This window comes from Schistocerca piceifrons, chromosome 4 (assembly GCF_021461385.2).
Source record: "Schistocerca piceifrons isolate TAMUIC-IGC-003096 chromosome 4, iqSchPice1.1, whole genome shotgun sequence".
Taxonomy (NCBI): domain Eukaryota; kingdom Metazoa; phylum Arthropoda; class Insecta; order Orthoptera; family Acrididae; genus Schistocerca; species Schistocerca piceifrons.
Genome location: NC_060141.1, coordinates 132,323,083 through 132,335,924, shown reverse-complemented (window position 1 = coordinate 132,335,924; position 12,842 = coordinate 132,323,083). Strand labels below are relative to the sequence as shown.

The 12,842-nt window shown below is 39.8% G+C and overlaps 1 protein-coding gene across 1 annotated transcript in view; it reads right to left on the bottom strand.

The window, feature by feature from the left end:
* The window catches only part of LOC124795536 (BTB/POZ domain-containing protein KCTD3), a 256,895-nt gene that overhangs the window by 57,611 nt on the left and 186,442 nt on the right, over window positions 1-12,842 (bottom strand). Inside the window, exons 8-9 of the mRNA XM_047259607.1 lie at window positions 705-844; window positions 420-606 (exon numbers count right to left, since the gene is read on the bottom strand). Of these exons, the coding sequence (XP_047115563.1) occupies window positions 420-606; window positions 705-844 (327 nt within the window). The remainder of the gene's footprint in view (window positions 1-419; window positions 607-704; window positions 845-12,842) is intronic.

Sequence of the window (12,842 nt, the reverse complement as noted above, 5' to 3'; positions counted from 1 at the left end):
TACTGTCTTCCTTGGAGAAAAATGACAACCAGAAAACATTCATCTTTTGCTTCATTCTATAACCCTGAGAAAAATTTATGAGGAGATATGCAGACTGTGGTTCATGTGTTACAATATAATGTAATGCTAGTTAGCAGAAAAACATTCAATGGTAATGATGCTGCTGGATCAGCATGACAGCAAAATTCCATTAATATGTCCTAGTTGCAGCTTGTGCAAGGCACAAATTAAAGTTTTTACAACATCAAATGCACATAAACCTATGGTATGTAATGCATATCCGATATAATACATCATTCATACGTTGGGCAACTAAATTTTCAAATGTAGTTGACAGTTACAGGAATTGCTTGTCTGTTACCAGATAATGTGCAATCGAAATATAACACCAATACTAGCAAAAACTGAGAGACACATACCACAGTCATTTCCTGCTGCATAACTGATATTTGGTTCCACTTCATCCAATGAAACAATTTTAAATGAGGCAACAGGTGTGGAGCCAGGCTGGGTGGAAAGCATTCCTCTAAATCGAGTTACACTCCAGGTACGAACATGGTTATACTCACTGCACACAGATACTAAAAATTTCTCTGACAGTGTGACCTGAAAGAAAGGAGGGGAGAATAATTCCACTACCATAAGTCATCTAACATGAATATTTAGGTGATCACTAAAGAAAAAAAATCAGAAAAATTGCATACCTTTGTGACAGGACTCTGATGAACTGTGAATGTCTGGAAAAGCTGGGGCCCATGTCCTACAGTTTCTGGGTGCTGAACGATAACACGCACTGTTCCTGAACTTGTTCCATATGCTATTTCAATCCAGTTACCACACAAACCTGAAGGCAAAAAGATACCAATAGCTGTGTAAGAAATGGGTAAAATAAAAGTTTTCGTGTTAAACGCATATAACAGAACTAGGAGATCTCTCCAATTAAAATATGAGATAAACCAAAATACCAATAATTTATGATGTCACAAATAAAAATCAGTTGGATGGTACAAATGAAACACAGAAACAAATGGTATTCAGTTAAACTACAAAGGATGAGATGAGGAAAAAACAGCAGAGCAAATAAATGATCACTTTTATTCATTCAGAACAAAGTAAATAAAAAAAAATATCAAATGAAAATTAAAAAAGTGAGAGGGGCAGTGTTCAAAAACAACAACAATGCTACAAGAACACACGCGCTCACATACACACGGGGAGGGAGTGGAAAGGGGGGGGGGGGGGGCATGTTGCAAGCACCCATCAGACACTTCTACAAATAATTTATTTTGCTGTCTTCACTGATTCCTCTTTCTCAGTTACCTTTTTTTTCCTTCCACTATTCTTATTTTCTGTACTGATATTATTCTCCCTATCTTGTTGATCTTCCATTAATGGCCAACATTCCTTAACTCAAAGCCACGTTATGATGTAACAACTAACATTAATTCATCTCTTTTGTTGTCCCATCTGAGGATACATATCTGCCAAAACTGACACTGTGATCATTTCCATCTCGTCTTCTAACACAGAATGACCAACCTCTACTAAGGTATTCATCAGAACTTCAATTTCACAAATGAAATGTCATTTCTGTGTATGAGGATATTAGTTTATCATTTATCAGCTCATTGTATACTTCAAAGTCATGCCAAAGACATGTTAAGTTAGAATGACTTGTTTACTTATAAATAATTAAAACTTACTTTTTTTGCAATTTATGGTGAAATGAGCAACCAAATAGCAGAAGAGATATATATCCAGCATCATACACTTTCTGAGCTCTGCAAGGATAGTAGCAGAACAGTTGCTACCAGATACATTTGTGATGTTTAACCAAGTGTGTTAGGCATTGGCAAATGTCACAGATGGTTTTCCAAGTTCAAATTGGGTAATTTTGATCTTTCTGTTTCATACTGATCAGAAAGGTCAATAGCTTTAGACAATGGCATGTTAAGGGCAAAAGTGGAAGTGAATCCATGTCAGACAATCAAGGAACTGTCAAACACTCTTGGACAACCTTGGTCGATCATCCAATAACATTTGCAGCAGATCAGTAAAAACAAAGAAAGCTAACCAATCCACCACATCCAACTTACTGCTTCAGCGGCACAATAAAGAAGCTTTTTTTGATCACTTGATCAATGCAGATGAAAAATAGATCCTCTATGATAAAGCAAAATGCAAAGTGTGGTGGTTGACAATGAATTGCCACTAATTGTTTAAGTACAGTACAAACAGGTTTACACATCAAAAATGCAGTTTTGTGTGTCTGGTAGAGTATTCACAGGGTCATTCATTTTGAAGAGCTAACTTAGATATACTGTGAATGCAGGACATTTACTGCTAACAACTGGATCATAATTACCAGGCCTCAACCTGTGGTAACATACTGTTACTACACCCTCCACCCAACAGTTTCCACCCCCTCTGTCCCATCATCTCCTCCCCATTCTCATTTCCCACCCTGTTTATTTGTAGCCCTCTTTCAATGCATCTGCCCATCTTTCCCTGCTCCTTTCCTTTTTTTCCCCACCTCCCTGCCCAACAACCTCCTGACATAGCATCTGTTGGCAGTCTAGTCCCTGCATATTCCATCAGACAGCGTTTGCCTCTCTCCCCACCCATACACTACTATACCTCCCCCTTCCCAACTCCCTCCAGATTGCTGCTTACATCCCACGGGATGTTGCATTCTGGTCCAAGATGCTGGAGTTGGCTGTTCTGTGTGCTTGAGGTATGCTTGCTTTTGTGTGTGTGTGTGTGTGTGTGTGTGTGTGTGTGTGTGTGTGTGTGTCTTTTACGATGAAGGTTGTGGCTGAAAGCTTTATGTGAGAGTCTTTTAATTGTGCCTTTCTGCAACTTGACATGTCCTCTTTACAGTAAGTAGCAATCCGTCTTTTTCTACATTGTTAGTATTTTGTTTTAGTTTGACAGAAATGTAGTCATTGTACAAGAGGTCAAAATGAATAAAAAGAAAACTTTTTAAAACATTTGGGGCTCTGTACCTCAAACTCAATATTTTTCAGCTCAGTAGTCGTTCCACAGCAGAGCTCAGTTATGACTGTCACACTGCTTAATGCAAAACAACATTGTTGTAAACCCACTGCACACAGTGACTGATCACTCGATACAATTATGCATTTGCCTGGTGAGGTCACTAATCATGATGTGGAAGGATGTATCTTCCAACACCAAGAAATGTTGCAAAACATCCATGGCAGATTTAAGCACTGCCTAGGACCAAAACTTTCATCTGTCACAACCAGCTGATTTTTACAGCAAACACTCCAGTGTGCCCGCTGACGATGAATCTGTACTACGTAGCTTTCTCCTGGACTGTGATCTGTACTTTGTTTTTACCTACTATTGATGTTTGGTTAGCACAAGGACATGCCTGTCTGCCTAATGTGGGATTGCAGTCATTCACCGTTAACCCAACGTTGTGTTTTGAGTGAACAAACAAATGGTGTATGGGTGCACTGAGAGTGTGGTTCGTATCCATTTGCTTCCCAGTCCGCATCCAGGAGTTTCTTATTTTCTGCATTTCCATGAGACTCAAGAACTATTACTTCCTGTCATGTAATTGTAAATATGTTGTGCTTAACAAACTCTTTATTGTTGAAGAAGCAGACAAGTAACAAATACCTTCCTTCTGTTTCAGGTAAGTTAGTTGTAAACATTAATACAATTCATATCACCTATTGGCAGGTAAATTAATAAATAAATATACTAGACAGGGTGTGTGTGTGTGTGTGTGTGTGTGTGTGTGTGTGTGTGTGTGTGTGTGTGTGTGTGTGTGTGTGTGTGTGTGTGTGCATTAGCTGCCTTTATTACTTTTCTGAATGCTAACATTAGGGGTTAATATGGTTATAAACGTGAACCTTTCGTCATTCATTTGTTAGAAGTTTTACAAACACAGGAAAGTACATGAGACATCTGTAACATTCTTCTCCTAAAGGAGAGGTAGTATTAATGTTTGTAAAATACTGCAATGTTTAGAAAATACAACTCAGTAGATTGTGTGCTTTGAAGTTTAAGTGACAGACATTTGGTTGCTTCACTATGTACACCATGAAATGTTATGAAAAGCTGGTGATACTTAGTTATAAGCTGATATACAGAACTTTTGTTTTATTACATTTAACCTCAACAGAGAATTTATATTCAACACTAAAGGTTTATTCCCCTTAATTTTCTATCATTAAAAAGTGAGCTGCTAAATAAAAGCAAAGCCATGCATCAATTGACAATGACAAGAACACAGGACATCCAATAATCTATGTAACTACATCTGTGGCAAAAATTCACAAGCTGTACTAATGGAAAGATTATTAATATTACACAAGCTAACTGATATTCCATAAGTCATGTCCACTAAGTTTCGTTCTCCATGGTTGCTGCAGCTATTAAATGTCAAGCTATAACACATTTAAATTAATATTTCTAAAGAGTGTGTGGACATATTTAAAAACAATTCCAATCACTGTCTCCAACGATAACTGTCTGCATTTTATGCAGTAGCTGAAACATGTATTAATTGTTGTGTGCCAGAGATGTTGCAACAACTGAAACAATGGGTGACAGAAGGTGAAAGTGGCTCCAAGAAAATAAAAAATGATTCCATCTGTGGTAAAAACATAACTAACACCTCATATCACTGTTGAAAAACCACAGTAAATGACATTCACTTGAAAATGCTTTCACATGTTTTGCTCCAACTATTACTATTGTTCCCAGATCTCAAAAAAATGGTAGGGTGTATGAAGATTTACATCAAATTACAACAATGAGCTTAGAGTTTTTCACAGATGGAAAAATCTTATTTTACTGGTATTAAAAAAAATTGCAAGACATTGCCATGTACTAGTTTGTGTTTCCTTTGTCACCCCACGAATTTGTTGAGCACCCACTACAATTGTAGAAATAAATGCAATTATATCACTGCTTGGTCATATTTATTCTATATGGTATATTCAACGGAGTTCTGTAATATTACTAATTCCGACCGTATCAACAGACGTACACAATAATGAAAAATGATTCTAAAGTTATTCGAGAATTTGAAGAAGAGTTTTCATCATGAACAGTTAAAAATTATTACAGTATTTCACTGAAAAAGATCATTACAGTGTGAGTAAAATTGAATTTACTTCATTAAATTTTTAACATTATCTGTTACTTCATTTAAGATTTTTAATTTTGCGTATATGAAATTGTTTAAGGATTGGTATACCTAAGAAACATATACAACTTTGTGTAACAAAGTACTGCAACATAACTGACATCAGTCAATACAGCCAAGTGTAATGTAGAAGCATAATTCAATTACAATATTCGCACTTCCATCTGACGAATACTGTTTTCTGTGCAGGAGTGAAATGTGCCTGGTTTTGTTCAGTCATGTTAATTTACTGGTTATTTTTACTTAAATTTATTATAGCTTTGTGTCTACACTCCCTGAAGAATTAGTCATTTTTTTATATTTTTTGTTCATATTTGTATTTAATAGGATCTATACTCGTTGTGTGTAAATGCAATATGGAGAGGGGAGTGAGGGATTGGCCATTGTCTGAAATCAGCGAGAAGCTGCATAACAACTGCAGCACGCTTCAGGCTACTGCCATCAGTTGAAGGGGTATTGAGTACCTGGAGTGATGTTTGTGACACTTCTGATGCCTCCAACATAAGCTGGGTCCTGATAAATGACAGGGACAGGCATAAAAATTAATGTAGCATTTTATTCTTTTCTGCAAATTATTTTGTGCAGTTGTGCAGCACACTTTTGAAAGTAACAATTTAGGTTTCCTGGCAACAAACAGGCCTGAACTTTTGGATTTCAGTGAACACAAAGGCAGCAAACAATAAAGATAAGGATTTTATAGCACTAATTAATGAGATATATGTAATGGTCAGCAAGTGTGACAAAAAATTTATTTCTAATTATCTGAGCGGACAGTATCAAACATTCACCTCTAAGGATAAAAATATGAAGGAAATGTGAGACAAACTCAGGACTGTTGTAAGACAGGTGTTATTCTAGGAAAGACAATGAGGGGTAGGAAGGAAGATCTGTCATGATTCAATAGTAAAGTTAAAAAGTTGCTACAAAAGTAGACTTGCATTCAGAGGGAAGGGTTTCAAATTCCTGTCCACACATCCAGTTTTAGGTTTCTGTGTTTTCTCTCAAACAAATAAAGTAAATGCCACAATGCTTTGGAATGGACATGCCCAGTTTTCTTCCCTAGCTTTGTCCTCTGTGAACTTGTGCCACAATTCTAATGATGTCATTGTTGGTGGTACATTAGACCCTACTTTTCTTCTTCCTTCAATGAAGGGAAGGAAAGGAAATGCCCTAAGCTAAATTTTGCAAGAAGTAGTGACAGAGATTATTCTTGAGTAAAAAAAAAGTTGTTAAACAACACATTTTATCAGAATCAACATTAGCATATAAGAGCATAAACATTAACAGTTACAACGTTTGATGGTGTCAAAACTATTGATTCTGACCAAAGTGATGGAAATATTATGGAATTATGCGGCTACTGCAATGAATGTATGGAGATGTTTTCCAAACGCCATTTGTATGTAGTTACCACCTCAAAGGAAGAAGAAGGAAGATTAATCTCCCTTCAAGGTAATTGGAAAAGGAGCACTCTTGTGTTTTGCCATGCCCATTTAAATGGACTGTTCTGATATTTGTCTTAAACAATTTAAGGAAACCAAGGACATCCTAAATCTGTATGACCAGAGGGGGAATTTGAACCAGTGTCCTTCCAAATGTGAGCCCAGTGTATTAAAAACTATGGCACCTTGCTCAGTGACTGCCATCTTGTAGGTTCCTGTACAAACGTGCGCTGGGAAGAGCAATGGACTGCTTTTAGGATTCACCACAAACTCTCCTCTGCTTTTAGGTTTCACCACAAACTCTCCTATGTTTTGTTGACTGTGTCCCACAGACAAAGTAGCTGCCCATAATGCTGTAGTAGTTAAAACCGACAAAGGTAATTCAACCGTTATCATGTACAAATCTAACAGAAAAAATGGTAACATTTTTTCAAGATATCATCCACATATCTTTGCTAAGGTGATCCACCATCCACGTCTGATCTGCTTACATACTTTTGTTACCACAACACGTGTCTACAATGTCACCAGATGGCATCCAACATCGCAGTGGCCAGTGGTCATAATGTTTTGGCTAATCACTGTATACAGGACAGTTGCACAAACCAGTAAAAAAATATGTACATGATACAAACAGCATTTTAATACCAACAAAAGGAACCCATCAACATTCACTATGCATTTACGTGATGAAAAGCATATAATGGATAAAACTGAAAATATTAGTACGGTCTTACATAAGAAGAAGAAAGGTGTGTGTGTGTGTGTGTGTGTGTGTGTGTGTGTGTGTGTGTGTGTGTATATATATATATATATATATATATATATGGACCTCGTTGCACAGCTGCAAATTTTTTGACATTATGATGAAGAACAAAATTTTATTTTGAATGAACAAATCAAAATTAAAAAAAAAAAAAAAAAATGAAATACACACACAATGCCTGCATTGCATTTCAGCAGGTAGACTAGGTTGAGGCATTAAACTGGATAGAGTGGATGTGGAAGGAAAAGAGGGAGGTAGTGAGAGAGAAGACAATTGGGGAATGGTGGTTGATGGCTCAGGGGGAAGCGGCAGTTGTGTGAAATAGGCTGATGGGAGGGAGAGTCAGCAACTGCAGAAGATAAGAATACAACACACGGCTCCTGGAGCTGGTGAATTCGTGCTGTGCACGATGATCATAATGACATGGAAATGTGGATTGGGCATGGTACCTGTGTCAAAGTCCTAAGCTGGGCACCTGCTGCCTCCCTCTGAGCCGCCAGCCAACCTTCCCCAATCCTCCTTCCTGTTCCTTGCTTCTTTTCTCCTGTCACCCACTCCAGCCCAATATGAACCCTCAAGCCAATCTAACCACCAAACTGCAGTCCCAGCATTCAGACAAATAATTTAACTGTGTGTGTGTGTGTGTGTGTGTGTGTGTGTGTGTGTGTGTGTGTGTCTGTCATCTAGCTCTAAACAGGATTCGCCTAAAAGCTAGTTAAGTTTTCATTCTTTTTGTGTGCCTGTCAAAGAATCAAAACTTCCACTACACAATGAGTTGTTGCCTTCACTCTTAAATTATTTACATTACGCTAGAAATTTCCGTATCATTTTTATATTGCCAAGAGGCCCCCTTCTGTCCTAAGCCTGGTGTCATTCATACTTTGTTACTGTGCAGTCATTTTTTTGTGGTGATGGTCGTGGCCACTTCGACTGTAGTGTACGCTATCCTACCAGTCACATCTCCACAAAATCACAGTTAAAAATCAAACAATGGAAAATCCAGGATGGAATGTAACAATGTTGTGAAAAGAATAGTTGCCACTCACCAAATAGTGGAGATGCTGAGTCGCAGTTAGGCACAACAAATAGACCGTCACCAATAATAGCTTTCGGCCAGTAAGGCCTTCTTCAGAATTAGATGGCAAACACACACATACACACTCATGCAAATGCTATTTGGTGAGTGGCAACTTTCCTTTTCACAATATTGTTACAAATCACAGTTAAACATTATCCAAGCTCCAAATAATTGCATTTCACCTCCAAATAGTTCCATCCATCCTCTACACATTACTGCTGTCATCATATTACATCTGCCCCTAACTTTGTCATACGTGATTGCAAATGTGCAAATGAATATCCTCATGACCATCAATGTGCAAATGAATATCCTCCTGTCACATATCTACTCTGCAGCCTGTTTGATTTCTACAGCTTGTTAGCCCGTGTTTTGATTTCCCAAACAGTGACTTGTTATCCATAGTTCCTTCTACTATCATCTAATTTTTTCATTTGTCCATTTACTTTACATTGTCTCCCCTCCCCCCCAACCCCCACCCCCGCCACCAGCCCACCTCCTCCCCCAAGCAATATCCCATGTAAATGGAGCCCCACTCCATTTATGTGTGTCAGTTTAGAAATGTATCCCTAACTGTAACTACTGTGCAATCCCAACTACCTACAACATATCTCCCAAATCGAAACCCTTGCCCTCCAACATCTGGAAGAGCAGTCCAGACATGACCTCCTCTAACACCCATCATACCTCCAATGAGACCCTCATCAACCTTCTCACAGCAATCATACCCTATCTTGCTGATCATTTCCACCTGTAGCATCCTTCAAAACTCCCTCCAAACACCCCATAAAACCTAGAATCTAAGCAAAAGCAAAACACTGCTGTCAGTGTATCCATCAAAAACCTCAAGCCTCAAGCCACTCCCATCCCAAGGCCTCACCTTCTCCCCACACCACTTCTATCCCAAGGCCTCACCTTCTCCCCACACCAAAGTTCAACCATGTTGGATTCGTCAAAAGGCTATTCTCTTTCTATAACTTCCTGCAATGGAAACATTTCTTAGCTACCCATTTCTCTAACCAAAGCCACCCTAATCCCAATATTGAACTTTGCCTCTCTCTGTTCATACCACTTTCCAGTTGTGACCTTCCCCCACCAGCACCTTCCAAGAATTCCTTAATTCCAACTTGCTCTCACCATCATTCTCTAGGCCCATTTACAAGAGCAAAAACCTCTCAATGGAGGAAAGAATAGTCATACGCAGCATCAAACAGACGCCAATTAATCATCCTTCCTTAAGACAAAAACTCCACCAATGCCACGATGTATCATAGTGATTATCTGCCAGAAGGAATCTGCCAATTGGCTGACTCCTCCATCTAAAGCTTTGCCATAGTGATCCCGTCCAAGAGGTCCAGCACAACCTCCAATCCCTACAAAAATCCTTAGGCCCGTCCCAGAATCTTTTCCCTTAATCCATCTCCCTCCTTAACATGATGACCCCCCCCCCCCCCCCCCCCACACACACACACACCTTCTACATGCTTCCCAAAATCCGTAGACCTGACAATCCTACACACACCACTGTAGTTGGTTACTGTGCTTACACTGAAAGTATCTCCACTCTTGTAGACCATGACCTCCAACCAATAGCACATAACCACACCTCTAATATTAAAGATACAAACCATTTCCTTCATCAACTCTTGACAAGTCCCATCCCATTATCACCTAAATACCTACTCGGGACAAGTATATTTATGCCATCTCCATACAGAACAACATTCCCTGTGCCCATGGCCTTTCTGTTTTCGAACACTAGCTCTCCCAATGTCCTTCCACTCCAAACCTTCTACCTCAGTTATTATACAAGATGTACAAGTTTGCTTCCGCGGTTTGCCAATAGGTGGCGACAATGGTAAGTAGCGGTCAAAAGAAACAGATCACAGACGTCAGGCAGTTAGCTTGGACCTCGATCAACATAACCTCATTCAAACATCAGACGATTTGTGTCTGCATCATAAAGTTGTTCCTGATTGAAAATGTCAGTTTGCGAGCCTAATTCTCGCCATTTGTGGGAGGTGTTACAGTTTTGTTTCAATATGAAGAAAACAGCAGCTGAGTCTCATCGAATGCGCTCAAGTACGTATGGTAAGGACGCTATTGGTGAAAGAACGTGTCATGAACGGTTTCAACCCTTCAAGAACGGTGATTTTAACATCGTAGACCGAGATAGTGGTGGAAGAGAGAATGATTTCAAAGATGAGAACTGAAGATATTGCTGAGTGAAGACTCGTGTCAAACTCAAAAAGAATTTGCACGATTAGTGGGAGTGACACAGCAAGCCATTTCAAAACGTCTCAAGGCTATGGGCATGATTCAGAAAGAAGGACCTTGGGTCATGTGTGAGCTGAAACCAAGAGATGTTGAACGGCATTTGTGTGTTTGTGAACAGTTGCTTCCGAGGCAAAAATGGAAGGGATTTCTGCTTCGCATTGTAACCGGGGATGAAAAATGGGTTTATTACGATAACCCCAAAAGCAAAAAATCATAGAGATATCCCGGTCATGCTTCCGCGTCAACGGCCAAACCGAATATTCATGACTCCAAGATCATGAATTATTCAAAATGACAGTCACAATCAAATTATTTATTTTGCCACCAACCGGTTTCAACCCACGATGGGGGTCATCTTCAGGGCAATTTACACCATTTGGTTGCTTGCTGGAGTTGTCACACTGCCTGTGCACGGTTGGTAACTATCCACCATGCACAGGCAGGGTGACGACTCCAGAGAGCAACCAAATGGTTTAAATTGCCCTGAAGATGACCCCATCGCAGGTTGAAACCGGTTGGCGGCAAAATAGATAATGTGATTGTGAGTGTCATTTTGAATAATTGATTATAAACAAATTAATCGCTGTTTATATTGCTACAACTATGTTGTCTAAAAATCCAAGATCGTGCTCTGCATTTGGTGGGACCAGCTCGGCATCATGTACTATGAGGTGTTAAAACCAACTGAAACAATCACAGGTGTTCATTATCGAACGCAATTAATGCATCTGAGCAGAGCATTAAAAGACAAACGGCCACAATACAGTGAGAGGCACAATAAAGTGATTTTGCAGTACGACAACGCTTGACCTCACATAGCAAAAGAGCTCAAAACGTACTTGGAAACGTTAAAATAGGAAGTCCTACCCCACCCGCATTCTCCAGACATTGCTCCCTCTGACTATCATCTGTTTGGCCTCACGAAGAAGTCACAAATTGGATGGATTCGTGAATCGCTTAAAAAAATGAACAATTTTTTCCACACGGGATTCGTACACTGCCCGAAAGATGGGAGAAAGTAGTGGCCAGTGATGGGAAATACTTTGAATGATACATGTTGTTTCATTATAGCCTCAAATGTTGGGGAAAAAACAGCAGAAGAAAAGTTGTACACCTCATACATCGAACCACTTACAGTCACACACAGAACTACTACTCCTTTGAGGGGAAGATATATAAACAAATCCATGGCACAACCATGAGTGCTCATCTGGTACCTCCATTTGGCAATCTGGTCATTGGACATCTAGAAGAAACCTTCCTAGCCTCCCAAACCCTTTGTCTTGTTCAGATTCATTGATGAAATCTTAATGATCTGAACTCAGGGCCAAAACATCCTATCCTCATTCCTCCACAGTCTCAAGCCTTCTCTCCCATTCACTTCAGCAGACCCTCCTCAGTCGAACATGCCACCTTCCTGGGTACTGACCTTCACCTCTGTGATGGCTCCATCCCTAATTTTGTCCATATCAAACCCACAACTAACAGTACCAGAAAGTTGTCATCCCTCCCATACCAAAAAATCACTCCCACCTAGTCTAGTCACCTATGGACAGTATATGTACAGTTTCCTTGCCCAGTATGCTGAAGGTCCCACACCATATCCTCACCCGCCCCTAATCCTCCACCAACCCCTAGAACCAGTTCCAAAGGAGCAACCCTTATCACCCAACACCATTTGCGGCTGGAGCAGCCAGGGCCTCAATTATCATAGTGCCTGGAAATGAGGGTCATCCTACCCATAATCCTTCCCATCCTTCCTAAAGTGACATTCTGCTGCCCACCCATCCTACATAATGTCCTGGTCCATCTCCAAGTCACTTCCATTACCAGCCCCTTGCCAATTGGATCATATGCCTGTAGAAGACGCAGGTGCATGACTTGTCTGATTCACCTAGCCAACATGTACTAATCCATTCCTGTCACAGGCATGTCTAATCCCATCAAAACAGGGCCACCTGTGAAAGCAATTTCTGCGCATAATTGTTTGTGGGCATAGCCACCAGTCAACTGTCCACTTGGCTGAATCCCACTGCCAAGCTGGGGCCAAGAGCAGAGTTGATCATACAGCGGCAGAATACACTGCTGAGTACAACA